Source organism: Odocoileus virginianus, chromosome 32 (assembly GCF_023699985.2).
Source record: "Odocoileus virginianus isolate 20LAN1187 ecotype Illinois chromosome 32, Ovbor_1.2, whole genome shotgun sequence".
In the NCBI taxonomy this organism is placed as follows: domain Eukaryota; kingdom Metazoa; phylum Chordata; class Mammalia; order Artiodactyla; family Cervidae; genus Odocoileus; species Odocoileus virginianus.
In genome coordinates, this window is record NC_069705.1 from 2,189,995 (window position 1) to 2,216,686 (window position 26,692).

General features: G+C 53.1%; 1 protein-coding gene across 3 annotated transcripts in view; it reads left to right on the forward strand.

Annotated features, from left to right (window-relative positions):
- The first annotated feature begins 7,536 nt into the window (after positions 1 to 7,536).
- Positions 7,537 to 26,692, forward strand: part of IKBKB (inhibitor of nuclear factor kappa B kinase subunit beta) — a 50,465-nt gene continuing 31,309 nt past the window's right edge. Inside the window, exons 1-7 of one of the 3 annotated variants that reach the window (XM_070459743.1) lie at positions 7,537 to 7,647; positions 8,167 to 8,289; positions 13,128 to 13,256; positions 15,586 to 15,698; positions 20,624 to 20,718; positions 21,872 to 21,989; positions 24,503 to 24,572. In XM_070459743.1, coding sequence (XP_070315844.1) covers positions 8,217 to 8,289; positions 13,128 to 13,256; positions 15,586 to 15,698; positions 20,624 to 20,718; positions 21,872 to 21,989; positions 24,503 to 24,572 — 598 coding nt within the window. In that variant the 5' untranslated portion in view covers positions 7,537 to 7,647; positions 8,167 to 8,216. The remainder of the gene's footprint in view (positions 7,648 to 8,166; positions 8,290 to 13,127; positions 13,257 to 15,585; positions 15,699 to 20,623; positions 20,719 to 21,871; positions 21,990 to 24,502; positions 24,573 to 26,692) is intronic. The other 2 variants (XM_070459744.1, XM_070459745.1) reach the window with 2 other exon arrangements.

Below are 26,692 nucleotides of genomic sequence, written 5' to 3' on the forward strand. Positions count from 1 at the left end.
CTAGGGAGCCTTGGGGCCAGCACGGGGGCTCGTGGCCCTTTGCCTCCAGCCCTGCTGCCCGGAGGAGGAGAAGAGAGTGAAAGCAAAGACAGAAGAATCCTAGGGGTCCGATGATGACCTGGGCTTGTGTCTTTTTGATTAAACCTCTTTCGTAACATGGGTCAGTAAAAAGCTGAAGATTACAAAAAAAAAACCACTAGTGATCACGGCTCTTGGGGACTAGAAGAGGGTGTGGAGATAAAATAACTGACAGTGGTAAAGAGGAAGAGTGACTTAGAAAAGGCAGTTAAGAATTGAGCAAAAGCAGGAGCTCAGAAGCAGAGGAGCATGTGGAACATACTACCATCTCACCTAGCATCACACACCACCTCTGGCATCAAATTTCTGGAAAGACAGGAAAGCTAAAGGGAAACAGGGCTTTTCACTGTAAGTGGGGGTTGGCTGGAGCCCATTCCACCTGAATCACCAAGGACAAGGATTTCAGTTGCATTCTGGATTATCGCATTTTTAAAAACAACAGTATTAATAGCTACTGTTCAAAGAGGTCCTAATAAGCACCAAGCTCTGTATTAGGCACTTTATATATATTATCTCACTTAAACCATACAACCACAAGGAGTAGGTTTTATTAGCCCCCCAATTTATTTGTTTAATTTTATTGAAGTATAGTTGATTTAACAACTATATGCTATGTAACAAACTGAATCAGTTATATATGTATATATATACATATATATATTTTTTTTCTTTTTCATATTCTTTGCCATTATGGTTTATCACAGGACATTGAATGTAGTTCCTTGGGCTATACATAAGACCTGTCATTTGTCCAGTCTCCAAACAATAGTTTGCATCTGTTAATCCCAAACTTCCACTTCATCCCTCCCCTACCTCCTTCTGCCTCAACCACCACAAGTCTGTTCTCTGTGTCTGTGAGTGTTTCCATTTCATACATAAATTCATTTATGTCATATTTTAGATTCCACATTTAAGTGAAATCATATGGTGTTTGTCTTTGTTTGACTTATTTGCCTTAGTATGATAATCTCTAGGTCCATTCATGTTGATGCAAATAGCATTATTTCATTCTTTTTTATGGCTCAGTAGTATTTCATTGTATATATGTACCACATCTTCTTTACCTGTTCATCTGTCAATGGATATTTAGGTTGCTTCCATGTCCTGGTTACTGTAAATAGTGCTGCAATGAACATAGGGGTACATGTATCTTTTTGAATTATGGTTTTCTCCAGATAGATGCCCAGGAGTAGGATTGCAGGATCATATGGTAACTCTATTTTTAGTTTTTTGAAAGCCCTCCATAGCTGTTGCATTAATTTACATTTCCACCAACTCTGTAAGAAGGTTTCCCTTTTTCCACACCCTCTCCAGCACTTGTTATTTGTAGACTTTTTAATGATTACTAGCCCCCACTTTATAGATTGTGGTTTTCATTCTGTCTGCCCTCTGATGGATGAGGATAAGAGGCTTCTGCAAGTTTCCTGATGCGGGGGCTGGCTATGGGGGAAACTGCGTCTTGCTCTTGTGGGCAGGGCCATGCTGAGTAAATCTTCAATCCAGTTTCCTGCTGATGGGTTAGGCTGTGCTCCCTCCCTGTATTTTGGCCTGAGGGGCCCAGTCCTCGGAGCTCCAATCTCTATAGGAGGCTATAGGTTCTACAGGATGACTTCCCTGATGGCTCAGGTGGTAAAAGTGTTTGCCTACAACATGGGAAACTGAGTTCGATCCCTGGGTTGGGAAGATGCCCTGGAGAAGGAAACGGCAACACACTCTAGTACTATTGCCTGGAAAATTTCATGGACGGAGGAGCCTGGTAGGCTACATAGGCTGCAGTCCATGGGGTCACAGAGTCGGACACGACTGAGCGACTTCACTTTCATTTTCTATGGGATAACGGCAACCTCTTCCAAAAGGACTTATGCCAGCATGTTGCACCTCCCAGGACTGCTGCCTGTGACCTGACCCTGTGGCAGGCCACTGCTGACCCAGGCTTCCGCCGGAGACTCCCAAACACTCACAGGCGAGTCAGGCCCAGGCTCCTGGGTGGTCAGTTCTCCTGAAAGGAGGTCAGTTCTCCTGAAAGGAGGTCAGTTCTCCTTTCTCCTGGGTGCTGGTGCACAGAGGGTTTTGTTTGCGCCCTCCAAGAGTCTGTGTTTTCCCAGTCCTTTGGAAGTTCTGTAATAAACTCCTGCTGACCTTTAAAGTCAGATTCCCTGGGGATTCCCAGTCCTTTCACCAGACTGCCAGGTAGGGACCTCTATTGTGGGGCCTCAAACTTTCGCAACAGTTCGAGAACTTCTTTGATATAATTGTTCTCCAGTTTGTGGATTGCCTACCCGGCAGCTCTGTAGTGGAGCTAATGTCAACCTCCCCCAAGAGGACTTATGCCACATGCCACGCCTCCCAGGTCTGCTGCAGCCAGAGCCCCTGTCCCCACAGAAGGCCACTGTTGACCCGTGCCTCTGTAGGAGACCCTCAAACACATGATTCTGAGCAAACTCTGAGAGATAGTGAAGGACGGGGAAGCCTGGCATGCGGCAGTCCAAGGGGTGGCAAAGAGTTGGACATGACTGAGCAGTTTAGCAAGAACAACAATTTAGAGATAAGAAAAGTTCAGTGAGGTCCAGTGAACTGCCCCTTCACAAAACCAAAAAAATACAGAGTCAGGGTTACGATCATATCTCTGACTCCGGAGACCACTTCTAATCAAATGTTAAAGGTACCACCAGTACCACCAGTCTGCCTTGGCCAATTCCCCATTCATTCAGTACATTTTTTACTGAGCACCTGTGATGCTCCAGGCACTGTCAATGCAGCAGCGAACTACGTCTCTGCCCCCATGGAGTACAGGTTCAGACCTCAGAACTAAGGTGTACTAAGAGACATCCTACCAGGAAGAACACACACGCCCAACCCACATTCAGTTTCCCCACCACCACGGCCAAGGGATGGGCAACTTCTTCCTCTTTCATTTGAATTTACGGGAATGAAAACCTATGCATGTAAAAATGAAGGGAGCTTACAAACTGATTTCCTCCCCCAGTATCATCCCTCCAAGAAGGGTGACTCAGGGCCCCTAATCCCAGCTCCGTGTGTTTCACCCATGGTTTGAGGCACGATGGCCAGCTGGCCCAGGTCTCACTCACAGAGGCAGAGGTTGACTGCACGTTCTTCCCTTCCTCACTGCAGCTGGCTCTGTGCTAAAGAGGGACTCAAGTTCATTCTCACCATCAGTCTCTGTCAGCCCACCCTCGCCTCCCACCATCTTCCCTAGAAGAAAGGCGGATGTCTTCACGCCCACCAACTAAACACTTTTTCCAACCTTTGTGACAAGAGAATTTTTGTTTGTTGCAGGAATGTGTCCTGACTTGCAGAGTCCTCTCCCTGCAGGGCTGGGATAAGACAAACTTGGAATGATAATGAAAGAATTGCTGAAATCACTGAACCAGAGCTGATTCCGGGGCTGGGGGCCTGGGGAATTCCTCCCAGGGGCTGTTTTATCACCTTCCTATCTTTCAATCTGCCTTTTGTTACTATGTATGAGTCAGCTTCAAGATTGCTCAGAAAACAGTCTTTTCCTTACTCAAAGGAGCTCAGTTCTGCTTGGTTCTCAGAGATGGAGCCAGAGGATAGTTATCTTTGACTTACCCGCTGAAGAATATTTTCATTGTGAGACACCCCCCTTGGAAATCGTATCCTTATCAGCAGTGCCGTAAGGCCTCTACATCAGAACAAATTAGCACTGGACTCTGTATGGCTTGGTCCCCGTCTCTCATCGCGGTAACTCTCAGGGAGCCACATGCCTCCAGTAAGATTCTAGATACCTCTGATGAGAGCTGGAGCCCCTGGTACAGTGGTACCCAGGGTCGTGCCAGGCACTCAGGCTGCCCAGTGCTTCTGGATTATCCAAAATAGCATATTCAGCCTCAAAGCAGGAAGAAAAAGAAAGATTTTTCTTCTGCATCTGAACATAATTTTGTGTAAACAATCAGCTCACCCATCTCTAGAACAGGATATAGACCAGATGTAGGCAGTGAGTACGTCTTATCTGGAGGGAATAAGGGGTTTAACAAGATAAACATCTTGGGATGTGATAAAACCCAGAGACTCCTTCCTGTCCTGTCATTAATTTTTTTTTTTAAATTCAGCAATATGTGACTTATCAGAGAGATTTATATTCAGTTGAAAACAAAGTTATTTTGAGCTGAGTAAGTGAGAATGCTTAAATTATAGTGGCACAGAGTGAACTTTTAGCATTTCAATGGATGTCTCATTAAGTTTCTCAGGAACAGTGATTTTCAGAGGACAGGATTAAAAGGAAATCTTTTGTGATGTCACACAGGAAACAGACTCTACATAGGGCCCAGCATCCATAGGAGTTCAATCAAATTTTATTTATGAAAACAAATTTATTTTAAAAATTGATTTATTAAAGGAACATATTGAACTGAAAATATGTCAAGCGCTATTCTAAGTGTTTTACAACTATTTACTTATGTTCCTTTCTCTTTCTGCTTTGAGGTCAAGTGTGTTGTTTAGCAGAGACAATAGCATAAAGGACGAGACTCTGAGCATCCTGGCACACCTGGGTCAACCCTGGTCGCACTGACCCCTTTGCTTGTGTTGATGTCTGTTTCTAAGAGCTAACTTCAGACTCAGGCTGTGTCCAGGTCAGAGTTCCTCTATGTCAGACATGGCTTTTACCATCTTATCATCTGTCCTTCATAACAAGTTCCCCAGCCCCTCCCATCTCTTGACCTGTGCGTTCTGTTGCTTTCAGGCTGAACCACATAAAACTGCTAATCTTTGTTGCTGATGTTTCAACTGGTTTCGTTTTATTTAAAAAAAAGATCACTTAATGCGATTCAACCTTACGCTGTCTACATTTTTTAAAATCAAGGGATAGTTGATCTGAGACTTCCCAGTGGCTCAGCAGTAAAGAATCTGCCTGCAACGCAGGAGCCACGGGACATGTAGGTTCGATCCCTGGCTCTGAAAGATACCCTGGAGGAGGGCATGGCAATCCACTCCAGTATTCTTGCCTGGAGAATCCATCCCATGGAGAGAGGAGCCCGGCAGGCTACAGTCCATGGGGGCACAAAGAGTCGGACGTCACTGAAGCAACTTAGCGCCAAGCACCATAGTTGATTTACAATATTAGTTTCAGGTACACAACATAGTGATTCAAAATTTTTACAGATTATACTCTAGCTCAGTTGGTAAAGAATCCGCCTGCACTGCAGGAGACCCCGGTTTGATTCCTGGGTTGGGAAGATCCACTGGAGAAGGGATAGGCTACCCACTCCAGTATTCTGGGGCTTCCCTTAAGGCTCAGATGATAAAGAATCTGCCTGCAACGTGGGAGACCTGGATTCGATCTCTGGGTTGGGAAGATCCCCTGGAGAAGGGAAAGGCTACCCACTCCAGTATTCTGGCCTGGAGAATTCCATGGACTTCATAGGGGTCACTAAGAGTCAGACATGACTGCGTGACTTTCACTTTCATAGCTATTACAAAATATTAGATATAGTCCCCATGCTGTACAATGTATTCTCAGTAACTTATTTATCCTATACATAGTAGTTTGTTAATTCTCTACCCCATCATGTCACTCCCCCCTTCCTTCTTCCCGCTGGTAAACACGAGTTTGTTCTCTATATATGTGACTCTGCTTCTTTTTTGTTACATTCACTAGTTTTTTGTATTTTTTTAGATTCCTCATATAAGTAATATCATACAGTATTTGCCTTTCTCTGACATATTTCACTAAGTATAATGCCCTCCAAGTCCATCCATCCATGTTGCCTGCCTTTTAAAGAGCAACTGGCTGCTTGGAGCTGTCTGAGTAACTTGCCCTAAAGTCCCAGAGGTAGTTAACAGCAGTACCTGGATTTAAAATCCTTCTGAACTTACTAGTATGCTACTTTTAGCTACATATTAAAAACTTGCACTCAAAAACAGCTGCTGGGGTTTGAACATCAGATCATTATTCACTTAAAAGCCTGTGACTTTGGGATGAAGACTTTTTCTCTCTGTGCTTCAGTCTTCTCATCTGTAAAATGGAGATAATAATAATGCAGTCCAATTTGTAGGATGGCCTTGAGGATTGGACGAGGAAACCTAAGTACAGAATTTAGTGTCAGGCACTTACATGGGTCCATCTTCCCTGGTGGCTCAGATGGTAAAGCATCTGTCTGCAATGCAGGAGACCCTGGTTCGATCCCTGGGTTGGGAAGATCCCCTGGAAAAGGAAATGGCAACCCACTCCAGTATTCTTGCCTGGAAAATCCCATGGTGAGAGGAGCCTGATAGGTTATAGTCCATGGGGTCGCAAAGAGTTGGACACGACTAAGAGACTTCACTTTCTTTTCTAGTCAAGACTACGGTTTTCCAGTAGTCATATATGGATGTGAGAGTTGGACTATAAAAAAGCTGAGCACCAAAGAATTGATGCTTTTGAACTGTGGTGTTGGAGAAGACTCTTGAGAGTCCCTTGTCAACAAGAAGATCAAACCAGTCCATCCTAAAGGAGATCAGTCCTGAATATTCATTGGAAGGACTGATGGCTGAAGCTGAAGCTCCAATACTTTGGCCACCTGATTCGAAGAACTGACTCACTGGAAAAGACCCTGATGCTGGAAAAGACTGAAGGCAGGAGAAGAGGATGACAGAGGACGACATGGGTGGATGGCATCACCAACTCCATGGCAGTAAGTTTGAGCAAGCTCCAGGAACTGGTGATGAACAGCGAAGTCTAGTGTTCTGCAGTCCATGGGGTCACAGAGTCGGACATAACCGAGAGACTGAACTGAACTGACTGACTTTTTAAGCACTCTGTCACTCTGTAAAGTCAGCTATTATCTTCAGATTGCCTTTGATACTTTATCCCTGCTTGAGTAATCACACACACACACACACACACACACACACACACACACACACACACACACATCTTTGCTTATATGTTGCCCTCGAACTGAGAAACTCAATAATAAAATCGAATCATGATGCCAAGCAGGTAGGAGATGAAGGATTAACAGGCTGAGAGATAGTCTCACATTTCCGCCCGTTACTGGGGCTGAACCTGCAGTTTTGAGTTACACTATTAGATTTTCCCCCGCTCTTCTTAATTTTTTTTCAAGGGGAAGCGGAGGTTGTCACGCCTAGGGACTACAGGTGTGATTTATCATTCTCAATATGAGCCCAGGAGTCTCCAGACCAGGGGAGGGATTGCAGCCAGAAAAGCTGCAGGCCCAGGGTAATTCTTGTAAACCGTCCCTAAATCCATTCTAGCGACGGTGGGGGGTGGGGACCGGGAAATTCCCCCACTTCAAAGTCTAGGAAGCGTGGTCAGGCTGACCCCGGGGCGGGTGAGGAAATCCCCATCTTCCTCGTCCCAGAAAGCGCTCAGGTAGAATGCGCACGTCTAGAGCACACGGGGGCGTTTTCCCCGGGGTCGGTCCGGGCAGGGCCGGGGACGTCTGGACCGGCGGCCCCTTTAAGGCCGCGACCCACGTGTCCCGTGACGTCAGAGCAGGAAGTGTTTGAGGAAGTGGCGCCCGTCTGGCGGCTCCGAGGGCCCCGCACGTTCATGTCTTCGGGGTGGCGCCCGCGCCCCGCCGCCAGGTGAGTGCCTCGGGCTGGCGCCCCCGGTATCACCCGCCCCCCCGTCTCCGAGGCTCCCAGAGACGTGCATGACCGGCCCCGAGTCCGAGATTTCCCGGGAGGGGAGGGTTGGGAGGCCCCGGCGGGGTGGTGCCGGGCGGGGGCCCGGGACGCGGCGGTGATTCGTCGGGGCCTCGAGGGGGCTGAGCGGGGAGGCGGCGGGGCGGGGGCGCAGCCCGGGGATCCCCTGGTAGGTCCTGGGCGCGGGGGCGGCTTGTCCTGGGCGGGACCCCACCCCCTGCTGCTTCCATACAGCTTCGGGGTGGGGTGGGATGGGGTGGGGGGCTGCGAAAGACAGGACTTGGCTCCCCAAACGAAAACCAGACCCAGCCACCTGCTTTTATGTACGGAGATGAAAAATCAGTTCCGATTTTTCTTTCCCATCGAAGCGCTGTGGCATCCCTTAACCTTGTCCATCTTCTCGAGTCCCACTTTTCCTTAACCATCACTTTTTGTCCCCCCGCCCCACATTGCTTGCAGCGTTAGCCGGACTTCAGTATGAGCTGGTCACCTTCCCTACCAACCCAGACATGTGGGGCCTGGGAAATGAAAGAGCGGCTTGGGACAGGGGGATTTGGGAACGTCATCCGATGGCACAATCAGGTAGGCTATGTGCTGCTGGGAGGAGCCGCGGTGCGGCACGGTTGGGGGGTGCAGACTAAGTCTCCCCCCCCCCCCCCCCCCGTAAATGGGACTCATCTTGGCCCTGGGCTTCTTGGGAGAGAAAGGGCCTGGGAAGGCCCTAAGCTGACTCTAGGTTAGTGGTCTCCAAGTTTTACTATGTCACCTAAATAAATAGTTAAAAAAAAAAAAGATTAAGTTTTCAGCTTCAAATATATATTTAAAAAATTTCCTATCTTTGCTAACCTAATATTATCACCTACTAATGTATTGTGTACTAATGTATTGGATGTTATGAAACACGCAAACATGTTTTCATACTTTAGAAAAGTCTAAAGTGTGAAAATATTTTTAAACGTTAATTTAAAAAACATTTTAAATACTTAGCAGTTATGGTGTCTTCCCAGTGTTGTTTGCAATACCTCACAGCGAGAGTTATACAGAGGCACACGAAAATGAGAATTATTGTTGAGGATGGTGGGTGAATATGTGCATTTCAAGTAATTTTTATAATTTTGAATTTTGGGGGCCGATTTTACATCTCATAGATCCTCTTTATTTTCTTAATGTCTTTGACACATGAATTTTTCACCCCACAAGCGTTAGGGCTTCGGTATTCCTGTTTGTCCTGGTGTTACATGCACTGAAATTCTCCACAAGAATCTCTTTAAGCCACTCATCCATTTTATGGGAGTCTTTTTATTAAAATCCTGGAATGCAAAATCAAGTGGGCCTTAGGAAGCATCACTATGAACAAAGCTAGTGGAGGTGATGGAATTCCAGTTGAGCTATTTCAAATCCTAAAAGATGATGCTGTGAAAGTGCTGCACTCGATGTGCCAGCAAATTTGGAAAACTCAGCAGCGGCCACAGGACTGGAAAAGGTCAGTTTTCATTCCAATCCCAAAGAAAGGCAGTGCCAAAGAATGTTCAAACTACTGCACAACTACACTCATCTCACGCGTTAGCAAAGTATTGCTCAAAATCCTCCAAGTCAGACTTCAACAGTACATCAACCATGAACTTGCAGATGTTTAAGCTGGATTTAGAGAAGGCAGAGGAACCTGAGATCAAATTGCCAACATCCATTGGATCATCAAAAAAGCAAGAGAGTTCCCGAAAAACATCTACTTTTGCTTTATTGACTATGCCAAAGCCTTTGACTGTGTGGATCACAAACAACAAACTGTAGAAAATTCTTCAAGAGATGGGAATACCCGACCACCTGACCTGCCTCCTGAGAAACCTGTATGCAGGTCAAGAAGCAACAGTTAGAACTGGACGTGGAACAACAGACTGGTTTCAAATTGGGAAAGGAGTACGTCAAGGCAGCATATTGTCACCATGCTTATTTAACTTATATGCAGAGTACATCATGAGAAATGCTGGGCTGGATGAAACACAAGCTGGAATCAAGATTGCCGGGAGAAATATCAATAACCTCAGATATTCAGATGACACCACCCTTATGGCAGAGAGTGAAGAACTAAAGAGCCTCTTGATGAAAGTGGAAGAGGAGTGAAAAAGTTGGCTTAAAGCTCAACATTCAGAAAACGAAGATCATGGCATTCATTCCCATCACTTCATGGCAAATAGATGGGGAAACAGTGAGAGACTTTATTTTTTGGGGCTCCAAAATCACCGCAGATGGTGACTGCAGCCATGATATTAAAAGATGCTTGCTCCTTGGAAGAAAAGTTATGACCAACCTAGACAGGGGCTTCCCTGATAGCTCAGATGGTAAAGCGTTTGCCTACAATGTGGGAGACTGGGGTTCGATCCCTGGGTTGGGAAGATCCCCTGGAGAAGGAAATGGCAGCCCACTCCAGTATTCTTGCCTGGAAAATCCCATGGACCGAGGATCCTGGTAGGCTACAGTCCCTGGGGTCGCAAAGAGTCGGACACGGCTTAGCGACTTCACTTCACTTCAGACAGCATATTAAAAAGCAGAGACATTAGTTTGCCGACAAAGGTCCATCTAGTCAAAGCTATGGTTTTTCCAGTAGCCATGTATGGATGTGAGAGTTGGACCATAAAGAAAGCTGAGTGCCGAAGAATTGATGCTTTTGAACTGGGTGTTGGAGAACTCTTGAGAGACACTTGGACTGCAAGGAAATCCAACCAGTCCATCCTAAAGGAGATCAGTCCTTAATATTTAGGACCGATCCTAAAGCTGAAACTCCAATACTTTGGCCACCTGATGCAAAGAACTGACTCATTTGAAAAGACCCTGATGCTGGGAAAGATTGAAGGCAGGAGGAGAAGGGGTTGCCAGAGGATGAGATGGTTGGATGGCATCACCGACTCAATGTACATGAGTTTGAGTAAACTCTGGGAGTTGGTGATGGATAGGGAACCCTGGCATGTTGCAGTCCATGGGGTTGCAAAGAGTAGGACACGACTGAGCAGCTGAACTGAACTTAGTAAAATCGGATGATACTCTCCATATTTCTCCATAAGTGGGGCACTTGGAACCTCCGGCGTGTCCCCACCTGCCCCTGTCCGCCCCTGCTGGTGGAAGGTCCGTTGTCCTTGGGATCCCCCGAGTGTTAGAAGTGACATGGGACCTGACATGCTCTGACCCGGGTGCTGCACAGTTAATAGCAGGAAAGCTTCATTTCCTGTGTATGTTTTTTTGGATTCCTGTCTTGAGTAACCCCTGCCTATACCCAGTTTGCAGATCTCTGCTCGGGGGAACCCTCACTCACCCTATAGCTAATACTAGCTTCTTGACCCAAAATTCAGACACGCTGAAGCCCTTGAGGGAAGGTACCCACTTTTTAATCAAGGGCCTCTAGCATCTTTCTGGACTTGAAGAGATGGCGGATTTAACACGGATTCCCAGGAGCCTGGCTGCAGCCAGCAGGAAGAGTCATGCCGGCCTCTGGCCAGTCACAGCAGAGGTCATCTCAGACCCCCACCCTCCCCTATCAGCTGGAAGACGTGGAACTCTGAACGGGTGGAGCAGCCCCTGGAGGAACGTAGGGGCCAGAGGACAGTCCCGCAGATGGTAGTTCTCACAGTCACCCGGGAAACTCCCGATTCCAGCAAACCCCATGGCTGGGGGGCAGGGGGGGTGGGGGAGTGCAGCCACAGCCCTGGCATCAGAACAGAAGAGCTAGCTCCTTCCTCAGTTCAGTTCTCTCCATCGTGTCTGACTCTTTGTGACCCAGTGGACTGCAGCACGCCGGGCCTCCCTGTCCATCACCAACTCCCGGAGCTCAGCTCTTTCCTCAGCCCCACACAGACCCGAGCCGGGTGCTTTCAGACGGGCCGGGGCCTTCAGAGTCTCGGCTCCAGCCCGCGTCCGAGGCAGCCACATCTCAGGTGGGCCACTGTCTGCCATCTCCACCCCCGAGGGCCCTCGTGGGCTCTCTGGGCTTGGGGTATGGTTGTTAGATGGAGGCTGTTTTTGGCTTTATAGCTGCGAGCCCGAGAGAGAGAGTGTGTGTGTGTCTTCTATTTCAAGTTTCTTCTCCTGCTCAAAAACCTTATTTTAAAAAAAAACGAACTGAAAGCCGAGCTCTTCTCCTGCCGTCTGGGGCCCCTGCCCTCCCTGCCTGCCCCCTCCGGGCTCCAGCAGGTCAGCCAGAGGCCCCCCGCCGGTCGGGGGTCGGTTCTCCCGGGGCTCCTCAGCCTCCCGCGCGGCCGGTGCATCTGCGGAGGAGGGCTCCCGTCAGCCCGGACCCTGTCTGCCTTTGGGCCGCTTTCAGTTCCCTCACGGAAACTCTATGTTGTGCATGTATTGGGTGCACAAGAGTCAGCCACTGTTTGATGAAGGCCTTTTTTGGAAAAAGGAAAGCACCATTAATCAAGCATTATAAACGTAAGCTCCCAACTATGGTCATCGTGACCCGGGAGAGGGACCCCAGGGCAGTGAGACCTTACACCGGGGGCCGGGTCTGGGGGTCGGGAAGGCTGCCCTGGGGGGCATCGCCCGGCAGGAGGAAGAAGCAACCCCAGGGTTGGTGGGCGCTGGCCCGGTGGGGAGGGTGGGAAGAGGGTCCAGGCTGAGGAGTGGCCTGTTCCGAGCCCCTGCCGAGGGTGGGTCCTGGCCAGCAGGTGTGAGCAGGTGGGCTGAGGGGAAGCCGGGGGCAAAGGAGGATGATGTGCAGACGGTGGGCGCCGCTTTGGGTCGGGGGGGACACATGGGAAGGGGCCCAGGCAGTGCTGGGTGGGGCAGTCAGCTCTCCCCCCATAAACGCCCTGACTTCTACGGGGTAACAACTCCCACCTGGCTTATTTCACACCACTGGTGACTTGACCACCTTTCTCTCCAAATTCCTAGATATTGGCCATCAGCTCTTGGGGTCTGGTACTGGGACCCCACTGGCCCTGCCCCGTCCACTGGGGAGACCAGTTATGAGGTCTTTGGAGTACTCCAGGCGTGAGACTGGATGAGGCTGATGGTTGTGGAGGGGGCAGATTTAAGCGTTGTCTTCAGGGTGACAGTTGGCAGGAGGTAGGGGTGGGGTGGACTTGAGGGGCTGGCGGGAGGCGTCCAGCGTTCGCAGGTGTGTGGTGAGCATTTGGCCGTGCCCTGACTCAGTCCAGGAAGCACTCCAGGTCCTCCTGGGCTGGTCCCCCCATCGGGGAAATCCCTGGGCTGCTCTGGGTACTCCGGGGAGGGTCTTGATCAGTGTTTACTGTCAGAACATGAGTGGCGTGTTCTCTGGGAGATCCCCTTGTGTTCTGAGCCTCTGGAGGAAGGCAGCCGGGAGAGAGGGGTGGCTATGTAACTCCAGTCGGGCAGAGTCATGGATTCTACTGGATGTGACAGCTGTGCATGTTTGCCTAACACTCCATGTACCTTGTCCATAGAGAGAATACTTATACTTCCTCAGAGGCGGAGTCCCATGCAAGAGCCTAAGCATTGGCACCCTCATTGGGATGAGAGACACCTAATGATCAGACCCACATTTGTGGAGAATGCTCCGCGTGCCTGCATGGGTGAGACGTTTCACCTTCTTTGTCTCCAGCCAGCATGGCAGAAGTACTGTTGTTCTTACTCCCATTCTGTAACCGAGGAAACTGAAGTGTAGGGAGGTTAACCCCTTCCCAGAGAGGCTGAGCTAGTAGGTAAAGGAGCTGGAATCTTCTGAACCTCTTCCTCTTTGAATCCCAGCCTCACGCCTCGTCCACTGGCTTGTGTGGCCTCTCCAAGGTGGGGATCCAAGGTCAGGGACACCCCCGTAAAGGCTCAGTTTTGTCCACCGTCAGTCTTAAACTGTTTTGAAGCACTATAGTGAAAACCCACCTTTGGATGACAAAATATGTAGGTCTTCCTTGCTAAGCAGAGACCCCAAAAATGAGTATCTCGGAGGGAGGAGGGACAGTGGAAAAAATGACCCCACCCGCTTCCCTGAGGTTTTTTGCTTTTCTTAACAAGCATGGGCTTCGACAGTCCCTGTTGTGTGGATACTGTCTTAAATCTTCAGCCCAAGTCCTGTCTAGATGGGCTGGTATTTTCAATAGGATGTTTTGTTAGACACAAAGGAAGAAGGAGAAGAGGAGATGACCTCAGTGACCTCAGCTGCAACCCCTTCCAGGACTGAGAGCTTGCATCACACGCACCTGGGCTCGGGTCCCGGCTCTGGTGTGGGCAGCTTCGGGGCTTTGCGCCACAGCCTCCATGTGGATTTGGAAGAAGCCAAGATGTCGGTCCCTTCTGCTGTCAGCCTGTCTGGGCCAGAAGCCTCCAGAGCACCTTGCAGATAGAAGCGCTGGCATCCTGAGGCAGTTGAGTGAGGTGTCCCAGGCACCTTGCTAATGCCACGTCTGCCGTGTGCTGCGCTGGGAAAGGCTGGAAGTGCTGCCTGATCCCTGTGGACACACTGGCCGCCGCCCGAGAAGTGGGGCCAGCTCTCCCTGCCCCTCACTGAACGACACTACGCCCGCTGTAGCCTGTCTGTGTGTCTTCAGGTCTTACAGGCTTGAGCGCTGGCCTGAGCCATCAGGGGTCCATCTTTTTGATGGACTTACTATGCTCACGCTCTAGTCGAGGGAATAAAATGAATACTCAGGAACATGTCAGATAGGTGTAAATACGAGCACCAGATTGTGCAGAAATCGTCACGGCTCCTGCTCTGTGAGGATGTTGTCGCCAAGTGTTCTGGGTGCCTTACCCATGCTGCCTCCTGCGTGCTCGGGCGTGATAGGCGGATTCTTAAGCAGGACTTGACGGGAGGTGGGGTGTTCCTGCCTGGAGAATCCTGTGGACAGAGGAGCCTGGCAGGCTGCAGTCCATGGGGTAGCACAGAGTCGAACACACCTGAAGGGACTTGGCACAGAGCGGGGGCTGCACGCAGTGTGGGGGGAGCAGAGGCAGCAGGTCGGGTGGGGACAGGAAGTAGGAACGTGCTCCGAGCCCCCGAGGGTCAGACGCTCCGGCTCGTTTGACCGACAGCACCAAAAGGGGTACGGTCACCCCCACCTTGTGGACAAAGACCCAGAGGCTTAAGTAATGAGCTGGAGGTCGCACATTCACCAGGTGATCTGACTTGCTTCCTTCCGAGCCCCTGGGGGCAGGCCTGGAGGCAAAGGCAGTGGGCAGGGTCAGCCGGCTCCCTGCAGACCGGTCACCAGTTGAGCCAGGGGCGGAGCCGCAGTCAGACCTCAGCCTTCTGACTGTGGGCCGGGTGCTTTCTCTGGGGCCCTCCTTCCTGAAACACTCGTCTGGGAGGGAGGATCTGAGAAGGAACACGGAAGGTGTTTGCAGTCCCCCTCTTAGACCACAGAGGCCTGTTGAGTGGTTGCCTTGGTAACAGGAGGCAACTTCATGACCCGAGGGTGTGGACAGACCCCTTGGCTTCCTGTTTGTGGCCCCCCAGCCATCAGAAAAAGGCTGCCACTGGCCTTCGGCTCACTTCTCCTGTAGTGCCGTCCAGGGGTCCCAGGAGTCTGGGGGAGCCTGTCCCCCCAAGCTGCCCTCACTTCAGGGTACACTCACCTTTGTACGCAAAAGGCAAAAAGGTTGCAGAGACTGGAAAGACCTTTGTAATCAACTGCCTTCCATGGAGACACCATCCTGGGCCCCTTTCTCCATTTTTTCCAGATACACTGCTTTTAAATTTTGTTTCAACTCCTTAGGAGTTGGGTACCGAGATGGTTCGGGCCAAGTCTGGAATTCCAGAGAACTGAGCTGAGACTGGGAGGTTCCAGGCCAAACAGAGCGTCATCCATCCCTGATGTGTCATTGCTCCTGGGGGACAGACACCCCCAGAGTTTCAAAATCAACTTCCTACAGTCTGTTCATGATTAATTGAATTTTGCTTTTCAGAGAAACTATGTGTTTGGCCACAGAAGGTCCTTCTGACTGGGTTCCTGTTTCAAGTGAAAGATCAGTCGTGGAAAGACGGGAATGTTCTAGAGTACTTCCTAGAAGGTCACAGGGTATGACGTGTCTGTGTCTGTGTGGGACCCTCAGGCCTGGGAAGGCAGGGTTTCCCCTGGCACTGCAGGACCAGGCCGAGCTGCCCACTCAGCGTTGGGGCCTGTGCCCACTTAACCCCATGGCGCGTTCCACGTTCACATACGAAATTCACTCTAGGTTGAGTTTGACTGTTCTTCAGTCTTTAATACCGGTCTTCAGTATTGGGGTCTATCAGTGGATTCTGGGATGGGCCAGGTGACGGCTGTGTGTGAGCTCCGGTATTTATGTTGGGCAGGAAATTACAGCTATCTGCAATCACCCAGTGTATACACAGACAGATTCTATAAAATATTTTCTAGGTCATGTAATGTCTACCCTTTGGGTTTGACTTTATCTGTCTTTTTTTTTTTTTTAAGGTTCATTCATTTATTTTCTCACTTACTTTGGCGTTGCTGTGCTGTGTCTCCACTGCTGCTCGGCCTCTTCTCTCGTTGCAGCAAGTGTGGGCTGCCCTTCATGGCCTCCATGCCCTCCATGCATGCCCTTCATGCAGGAGCTTTTCTCGTTGCAGAGCACAGGCTCTGGGCACACGGCCTCCAGTAGTTGTGCGTCGTGGGCTCTAGAGCAGAGGCTCAGTCGTGTGGTACATGGCTTAGTGGCTCCACAGCATGTGGAATTTTCCAAGACCAGGAATCGAACCTGATGTCCCCTACACTGCAAGGCAGATCCTTAACCACTGGTCCACTAACGAAGCCCTATCCGTCATCCTCATGAAGGAAGCATACTGTTTATGCTCAGGAGACTAGTGATCTCTCCCAAGGTGTCTGCGTCCAAACCCCGTGAGCCTGTGAAGGTGTTAGGTTACGCTGCAGAGGGAAATCTGTTGCTCATCAGCTGACCTGAGTTGGGAAGCTCATCCTGGGCGATCCGGGTGGACCCAGTGTGACCACGAGGGTCACTGGAAGTGATGAGAGAGACTGAAGACTCAGTGTCAGCAGCACAGCTGCAAAGTCTTGACTGGTCACTGCTGGCTTGGAGCTGGAGGAAGGGGCCGTGGGCCACAGGTTGCAGGCAGACCCCAGTTTCTATGGCGGACATGAAGGGCATTCTTCCCTAGGGCCTCTGGAGAGGACATGGCCCGCCATCAGCTTGATTTCAGTCCTGTGAGATACTTACCAGACTTTTGCACCTCCAGAACCATCGGGAACTAAGTTGGTGTCGTCTTAAGCCAGCGAGCTGGTGGCTGTTTCTTGTAGCAGCGATAGAAAACGAATGCATGGTCGTGTATGTTAAAGTAGGTGCAGATTTTTAAAAACTCGAGGAGACATTCTGCAGTAACAAGCCACGAGTTGCAGTATCTTCTACTGAACGGTTGCTTAAAACAACCGTCCATCTCGTGCTCAGCGGACACTCCTGGCGGCCTGACCTCCCTCTGCAGCGTGGCCATCCGTCCCCTCTCATGGCGGGAGCTCGGGTTTCTGTGCGTCCCCGCCCACCTGCAAACAAGCTTCCTGACTTGTATGGGGATGGCTGTCGGTGGAGTTACCAGAGAACTGGGCAAAAAATACGAGTCTGAACCCTAACGGGAAGTGAAACTCGAAAGCAGATTCGAATCAGTTTGAGAGCAGGGGATTCGGGAAGTTCATGCTGCAGAGGGTGGAAAGTCTCGTGCGAAATAACGCAGTCTGGTTGGTTGTCGATGCAAGAAATCGTGGCCTCTTGACACCCTAACTCTTGAGCAGTGCTAGCTGGATGTCCATCCAAGGTCGCTTGTCCAGCTGTCCTGGTGGGTTCAAGAGCAGCAGGACTGCCAGTTTTTGAAAGAGGTCAGCTCTTCTTCAAGGGCACCTCTGAATCCTGGCCAGAGATCGGGGTTCTAACGGCGCAGTAAGTGGACGAAGTGGCAGAGCCTGGCTGTCAGCACCTGCTGCCATGGGCGATGCCGGGGAGCGTGGCTCAGTGCAGGTGTGGGCCGCCAGAGGTGAGCCTTCGAAATACTGCCAGGCGAGAGGCCATCACAGAAAGCCACGTCTTGTACGATCCTCTTTATCTGAAGCGTCCAGACGGCTAAATCTGTAGAGGCACCCATCTGTGGATGGGTGCTTGTCTAGGCCTGGGGGTAGGGATTTCTTTGGGAGATGATGAGTATGTTCTCTTTTAAAATAATTAACTAATTAGTCCCTTGGACTGCACGGAGATCCAACCAGTCCATCCTAAAGGAAATCAATCCTGAATATTAATTGGAAGGACTGATGCTGAAGCTGAAATTCCAATACTTTGGCCACCTGATACGAGGAACTGACTCATTTGAAAAGACCCTGATGCTGGGAAAGATTGAAGGCGGGAGGAGAAGGGGACAACAGAGGATGAGATGGTTGGATGGCATCACTGACTTGATGGACATGAGTTTGAGCAAGCTCTGGGAGTTGGTGATGGACAGGGAGGCCTGGCGTGCTGCGGTTCATGGGGTCGCAAAGAGTCGGACACGACTGAGCAACTGACCTGAACTGAGTGAACTGGGTCTTAGTTGCAGCACTTGAGATCTTCAGTCTTGGTGTGGCATGTGGAACCTTTACTTGCAGCATGTGAAGCTGTTAGTTGTGGCATGTGGGGTCTAGAGCCCCGACCAGGGACCGAACCCTGGCCCCCCGCACCACGAGCCCTGAGTCCTAGCCACTGGCCCACCAGGGAGGTCCTGGTGAGCATGTTCTAAAACTGACTGTGGCTTTGGCCACATTGCTCTGAGTTACCCCAGACCATCAGCGTGTGTACTTTCCATGGATGAGTTGAATGGTGTGTGAATGATATCTCAGTAGAGCTGTTGAAAAAAAAAAAGTAAGCATATAAGGTGACTGCGTGACTGAGGCTTAATCACAGCCGCGTGGGGACTTACTTGATAGAAGCCACTTGGGAGAGTGCCCTGGGGGTGCTGGAAGTATCTGCTTCTGGCCTTGGACCCAGCACGGTCAAAAGATGCCTCCACCTCATTCCCGAAGCTTTCATTCGTGAGTGTCGGTTTTAGGGACGGGTCTGCTAACCAACAAGTCAGGCGTCCTCGTGAACACTGTCTGTCTCTTGTCTGCGTGCGTGTGTGCTAAGTCGCTTCAGTCCTGTCCAAATCTGCGACCCTGTGGGCAGCAGCCCGCCAGGCTCCTCTGTTCATGGGATTTCCCAGGCAAGAACGCCGGAGTGGGTTGCCATCTCCTCCTCCAGGGGATCTTCCCCACCGAGGGACTGAACCCAGGTCTCTCACGTCTCCTGCATGGGCAGGCGGGTTCTTGACCACTGGCACCACCAGGGGAGCCCTGGCTCCCACTGTCCTTTCTCCCGGGTGGGCCCTTGGTCTGCAGGGATCGTGGCTGGATTGGTGGACCTGTGACCCCGATGTACGTCTGCCACCCTGAGGAAGCACGTGTTCCTGAGGGCCTTGCCACGACCTTGACGTGCATCCGTTGAGTTCCAATCTGGACCGAATGAATTCCTGCACTTATAAGACTTAGGATTCCTTGTAATGCACGTTTTCATAAGCAGAGAAAATGGTCCAATGGGGCCTCTAGGATTCCCATCTTTCATTTGGGCACCAGTGGAATTCTGGTACCATTCTGAATCCTTGTCTTGCTGGATTTGTCCTCTGCCTGCCCTGCAGGTCAGGGCTGGCCCAAGGGCGTATGGGCTCTTAGGTGACTCTCAGCGCAGGGGCCTGGGATCTGCTGGGTGGGGCGGAGGTCAGCTCGCTCGCTGATGGTCAGCCAGGCTGGCCCCCTGGCTGCTGCTCCCAGAGCCATGGCCGAGGCCACTGCTGTCCCTCGGCCGTCCCGGGAGCCCCCGGGGCCCAGGAGCGGGCAGCCACGGGCTCTCGGTGCTGCCTGGACACCCAGGGGAGGGAAGAGTTAATCTTGGGGACCCAGGCCATCTGTCGTTCACAAGAATTGTAGCGATTCCCTCCTTCCTGTTCAGGAAGCTTCCACGGAGGACACTATATCAGTTACTGCATTAGAGGTTAAACTCCTGAGGATGGACAGGCCTATAGTTTAACAGGGAAAAGGGAAAGTAACTGTGTGACCCTGCAGAAAATAAGTCTTTGGTGGGTAAGTGCCGTGAAGGAGTGCCCTGTTGAGACAGGAGGGCAGGAGTCCCTGCCGTGGGGGGCACCCGGGCCTTGCCCCAGAGCAGAGACCAGAGGGCACAGGCCGAGGCAGCAGTCTGACCCTGACCGGGCATCGGAGGCCTGGGTGGAGTCGCAGGAGGAGGATGGAAAGGTGGGTTAGAGCCCAGCTTCACGGAGTTTTAAATGCCAGCGGTGCCTGCATGGGTCCACCCCCAGGCGTGTTGCCCAGTGCCTGCCAAGGGCTGGACGCTGCTAGGGGCTCAGCTCCAAGGCACCCCCTAGAAGGCTGGTATCAGTGTTCCCACTTTACAGATAGAGAAGCCGAGCCAGAGCCCGTGGTCTGCCCAGCGCCACAGAGCTGGTAAATGGCTGTGTTGGGATTTGAATCAGCATGTGTTCCATCTCCTATACCAGGCTTGCCTTCTCTCTGGAGAGAGAGACAGCCTCCCCACCCACCACCTGCCCCCAGCGGGAGAAACATGAAACCTGAAGCCGGGGTGTTAACAGTTAGGCTGAAGCGCAGGAAAGTGCCTTTTGCATGGGGCCGAGGTCAAGTCCAGTAGTGCCAGGGGTCAAGGAATGAGGATTCTCTTGGGCAGAAATGGTCCGAAGAGGTCTCGAGGGGGAGATGGGGACGGAGTAAAGCCTGGGTGCAGACGTGGGGTGCATAGAGATGAGCAGGGGCAGGCTCGAAGGTGGGCTGGAGGGGACTCTGGGACATCCGTGAAGCAGGCACGCTGCCGGCCTCGGGAGCCTGGAGCTGAGCGCAGGCTGTGTTCTGTGCCCAGAGGTGACAGCGGTGGGTTTGGCCCTTAGCTGTCTGATCGTCCTCTGCAGGAGACGGGCGAGCAGATCGCCATCAAGCAGTGCCGGCAGGAGCTCAGTCCCCGGAACCGCGAGCGCTGGTGCCTGGAGATCCAGATCATGAGGAGGTGAGGGCCTGGGCGCCTGCATCCTCGGGGCGGGACCGCAGTGGGCTCGGGGCACTGCAGGGCTCAGGGGACCGCAGAGGCTCGGGGTGACCGTGGGGGCCGGGGGACCGCAGCGCTCGGGGTGACCAGTGCGGCTCGGGGGACACTGTAGTGACTCTGGAGGAAGCCAGCTGGGCCTCGGGACCTGGAGCCCCAGCTGTCTGGAAAGAGGCGTGAGTCCCAGCACTCATACCCTGATGCAGGCATCAGGGCCCCAGCCAGACTGTCCAGGCGGGCGGCCGCCGGAGCAGCTGTAGTGACAGCCCAGCACCCGGCCCCGCTGAGGGCTCTGGGTGGGCTTCCTTTGTTACATGATATAAAGTAGCCGTCACGCCGAGCTTTCCTTTGTCAGCAAAGATCCTTTTTCCCCAGTGTTTCCAGTTGTGAGCTGGTAGGTGAGTCTCCCTGCTGTGAACTTTTTGCTGGAGTCTGTTCCTCCAGGGGTGCTGGGGCTGGGGGCTGGGGGGCTGCCCTCCCAGCTGGGAAGGCCTGGGGGATTCACAGCCCAGCGAGGGCTCCCTCCCGACCTCGGGGAAGGGATGTTTCCTTGTTTGCATGTGCACACACACGTACTCACACCACACATGCCATGTGCACACACACCGCACACTCTACAAGCAGATGCACGCACACACACATGCCACACACACAGACACATATGCCACAAACACACCACGCACACTCCACATACAGATACACATACCACACGTACGCACACACACACAACAGACACACACACCACACACACATACTCCACATACAGACACAGATGCAGACACACACACAGACCACATACACACGTACGACACCCCCCCTCCCCCCGCACACACCACGTACACCCCATACGCACAGACACACACCCCATCCCCACCCAGTGGCGTGCAGTTGGGAGGCGCGGGGGGCCTGCTGGGGGGCCTCTGAGGAGAACCACGCTCCCCAGGGCCCTCGCAGGGCCAGGGCTCATGGCGCTGACCGAGCGCTGCCACCGGGGCCCTGGGTGAGGGGCCAGCCGTGCCCCCGCCCCTGCACCCTCCAGACCCTGGCACCTCGAGGCCCTGGGGGGCAGGGGTAGGCCCGGTGTCCGCCCCCCTCACCCATTCCCGTTCCCCCCTAGGCTGAACCACCCCAACGTGGTGGCCGCCCGGGATGTCCCTGAAGGCATGCAGAGCCTGGCTCCCAACGACCTGCCCCTGCTGGCCATGGAGTACTGCCAGGGCGGGGATCTGCGCAAGGTGAGGCTGCGGGGCCTGGGGCGGGCGCCCTGGGTTGGGGGGCAAGGTGAGGCTGCGGGGCCCTGGGTGGGGTTGGGGGGCGCCCAGGGTGGGGCGCGGAGGTCAGGGCAGGGCTTGGCGTGCACGCTACGGCTGTCCCTTGAGTGACGAGGGAGCGCCGCTGGTCCAAGTCCAGGGCGGGGCCGGACCAGCCCCAGACAGACCTTCCTCCCCCAGCAGGCAGGGCTGTGTCAGCCCTTCGGTGCGCTATGGTCGCCGTCCCTGTGAGCACAGCTTCTCCCAGACGTGGCCGCCCAGGGTCACGGAGCGGGGCAGGAAGGGACTGACTCGGCCCTGGCGGGCCGGGCCAGGGACCCAGACCTGCCGCTGACACAGCTCCTGGGCTCCGCTCCCCGCCTGCCTTCCCACTACGTCCGCACATCTCTGTATGGGGCCGTGTGTGTCCCATCTCTGAAACGGTACCATGGCCTGCTCTTACTCATGGCCTCATGAGCAGCCCCGTGATGCAGGGGAAACAGATGGGATCCCCAGTGAAGCGGGGGCGCGTCGTGGCCCAGAGGGGCTGGGCCAGCACAGCTGTAGCGGGAGCGCCCGGGTCTCACCCGTGGGTCTCAGCTGCGGGCCCCACCTGCGGGTCTCACCTGCGGGCCCCGCTCTTGTCTGTGAGGACAGTACTGTGAAGACAGCCCGAGGACCATGCAGGCTCTGGGTAGAAGGTGGCTTTGTATTGCAGAGAGGTTGCCTGTCCGTGCAAACCTCTTACTCCTCACCCCAGAAGAAGGTGCATGGTTATGGGCAGGGATGGGGATGGGGAGGGCAGGATAGCCAGCAGGTGCCCCGTGCCCCCTCAGCCATTCCCAGAACCAGCGGCACCTGCTTTCCCGCTGATCTCCTGTCCCCTGCCGCTGTTTCTCTGCAGAGGGACTTTCCATGAGGCCCACATGCCCGAACGGCTATCTCCTGGTCGGGGGTGTCAGGGCAGGATGTGAGCACAGTCACTGGCACAGCCCACGGGCAGGGACTGATAGGAGAAACGGGGACTGGACAGCAGTTCCGTTTTCCTCACTTATTTTCCTAACCTTTGACAGCCACTGGATTACTAACTACAGCTATTTAGGGAGATAAGGCTGTGTCCCTGAAGCCGAGTGGACACTCCTTGGCGGGCAGCGTGGGCGGTATGTGGGAGGCGACCAGCTTACGGCAGCGGGGGGCCTCTGACGTTGTCTCATGGGCAGCAGGGGAGCTGGGTCACCGGGGAAGAGAGTGACACAGGCTGGGGCGTAATGACCCGGCCCGGGGTGCAGGGTGGTGCGGTGGAGGCGGGGTGGCACCCCACGGGGCCTGCGTCCACGTGGTCACCAGAGGAGATCAGTGGGGGGGTGGCGCTGCTGTCCCAGCGCCTGGGGTCCATCCTCTCGGTTCCAAGTGGAGTGGCCTATCTTTTCTCCACTCCTGAACGCTCAAAATCCATACTCCTGGGCAGGGAGACAGGGTCGGCCAGTGCGTGAGCGAATGTAGAAGCCAGAGCTGATCGGAGGAGTGAGGCGTGTGTGCCCGGTGTGGGAGTAGCTCATGGACTTAACATCGGTGCCCTTCTTGTCTGGAAGTTGCTTTCTGAAGTCGAGGCCAGCTTCTCACAGCATACCGAGCCCCTTGATAGGCTACTGGGGCCAGGAGGTGGACGAGCCTCAGGTGGACTCGCATCCTGAGGCAGCTCCGTCCTGCAGCGGCCTTGGGGGCAGACAGATGCCCAAACCCCTTCGGTCCGGCATCTTCACCCATGAACTGGGAAGGCCGCCGATGCTGGCCTCAGAGGTGGGCAGGGCAGGGTGCAGTGAGACGGGGCAGCGAGGCTCCATGGAGCGCATCCACGCAGCTCTCCATCCGCGAAGAGCAGGAGGACCGTGCAGGCTCTGGGCGCAAGCTGGCTTTGTACTGAAACGAGGTTGCCTCCATCCACAGCCCCTCACCCCCCCCTAGGGAAGAAGGTGCACCGTTTGGGGCAGGGATGGGGCTTGAGGGGCTGGACAGCCAGGTGATACTGTGTCCGCGTTCGGCCATTCCCGGACCCAGCGTCGTGTGCTTCCCCGTTGCTCTTCTGGCCCTGTCCTGGTGCCAGCATGTGGGGAGTGCTTGCCACGTGATCCCTGCTGTCATCCCCACCCAGGGCAAGGGGAAGGGGTCTGAAGGAGGGGTTCATTGGGTTGCCAGGGCTCTTGGGAGCCGTGGATCAGCAGTGGCTGATCTGGCTGCGCCCGCTTCCCTGAGACCATGGCTCAGGTGAGGCTCTGAGAACAGGTCAGGGTCACACACATGAGCACCTCCAGGAGCTCGCAGGCTTCCTTTCTCCTTCCCTGCCCTGGCTCCAACCCTGCCAGTCCTGCCGCCCAGCCACCTGCACACCCAGGACCTGGGGAGCGCTCAGATGGCCTTGGATTGCGGAGGACCCTTGTGGATAGCACGTTGGTGGCTGGTGACTGCTCCTCCTGACGCCTCTCCCCCCTTCTCGACAGTACCTGAACCAGTTTGAGAACTGCTGCGGCCTGCGGGAAGGAGCCATCCTCACCTTGCTGAGCGACATCGGTAAACCCCAGCCCCGGACATCCGGCTGTGCCCGCCAGGGAGGGGCCTCGCGGGGGTGGAGGGGAGATGATGGGTCCGCCGGTCTCTGCAGAGGTGGGGTTGGCGGCGACAGACAGTGGCAGGAGACTGGTGGGGGGGCGGTCGACAGGGCCTAGTCAGGCGGGCGCTGAACTCAGATAGATTTCCCTTCCTTCCGGACTAACTCATGTGCACAAAGGAGCAAGTTTCCTTTCCCGTTAAAGAGCCCCACTCCCAGCTTTCCCGGCACGACCAGCGATGGAGTTGGTTGTCCTTTGAATGCATCTCATCCCTTGGCAGTGAATTTTTCCACTGCCTTGTTGGTACTTCTCTTCCTGGCCGAAGGCATAGGAAAAAGCAGTGCTCCTTTAAACCCTGTTTAACCCTTGGCGTCCTCCTGGGAGGGTGGTGACTGCCCTCTGAGAAGGCCCAGCTGGCCTGGGCAGCAGGAGCCCGACCTTGGCGTGCAGCAGTCAGATACCACCTCCCCGGCCCTGGCGCCTGCCCTTTTGGGGTAAATCTGCAGGGTTGATGGTGCCAGGTGACAGTCCGAGATCTGGAGTTGAGAAGTACCCAGGGTTCGTCACTCAATGTTTGCCCCCAGCTTGGGGAACGACACTGTTTTCACCCCTCGCCCACCACACCCTTTCGGAAGCTGTGTGTTTGTTCTTTTGGTATGTTCAGACTTTCTTTTTAGGAAAATACCAAGCATATAAGAAAGTCAGAAGAGCAGTGCAATAAACCCCACACGCCCTTCACCCAGGTTCACCAGTTATTGCCACCTCGCCCCGTCTGTAAAGCCGCGTTGCTGACGCTTGGCCTGGGAGGGTAGGGGGGCTTGCAGTGCCCGGGGCTTTGGCCTTGCCCCTGCCGCCTCTTCACTCTGGGCGAAAAGGGACCTACGGGGAGTGGAGTGATGACGTGCTTATGGTTAGGATCCGAGCAGTGGGCCGTGGAAAATTCCCGCTCGCTCTCGAGCCTGTGTCTGTCCTGTGGATGGGTTTCACGGTGAGGACATGGTGACATTTTCAGATGTGCAGAGTGAAGATATTGGAGCACTTTTATGTGACCTGAGTGTGCGTCCATCTTCAGCCAGACTGCTTCAGAGAGGGAGGCACCCTCTCTGACTCCCTAGAGAGTCCAGTCCTTTGGCCAAGATCCCACCTGCCCCCTGGACCCCTGCCCCACGCTGGCCCGTCCCCGCTGTGTGCGGACGTTTACGTGTCTTCTGCACCGGTGGCCACATCACAGTTTATTCTGTTGAGTCGAAGGCAGGTCAGAGGGTTGGAGCGTGTTGTTTTGCTCTTTGTGGACAGCTTTTGTCTCTGGTTAGAGCTTCAAGTCTTTCCTGTATGTTATTTCTTCAAATGTTGTGCTTTCGCTCAGTAGATTATTTGTGCATTCAGGAAATTGTTGTTAGGATAGTCTCTGCGTGGTTGTCTCAGGCACCCAGACCTGTCCACTCCCTCCTGTACCTTTAGCATCCTCCAGTGACCCTTGGGATATTTACTGAGCCTCTGCGGGTCTTATGTTCTCGGTGTGGCCACGTGTCATGTCCAGGTACCGCTGCTTTCTGTGGTAGCTTTCTATTATATATTCAAGAGGTGTGTGTGTGTGTAAGTTACACGTAAGTCAGAATAGTGAGGACAGGTAAGCCCCAGGGAAGCGTGTGTGGTCCCACTCTCCTGTCAGTGGATGAATGTCAAAGGTCGTTAGGTTGCCTGTTCCCTGCCTTCCTCTCTGGGGCCCTGAGTTGGAAATAACGAGGCTTTCTTTGAAGTGCTAGTCCGCTAGAATTAAACTCGTGAAGGCCAGGAATTCGTCATCGCTATGTCTCCTGCATCTGCAATAGTAGTACCTTTCATAGCAGCTGCTTTATACATACTTGTCAGTGAATGATATAAATCCCAAAGGAAATTAGATTAAGGGCCTACTTTTTATTTAAAAGGACAGCTGTTCACATATGATTAAATGAACTGTCGGGGGTCAGATAGCAGCTCTTGCTGCCTGTTAACCGCGTGACCTTCGGCACATTGCTTATTTCCTTTAATGGAATTTGGGTCCCAGTGCCGCACTTGGGCCTCCTCTAGCTGCAGCGAGTT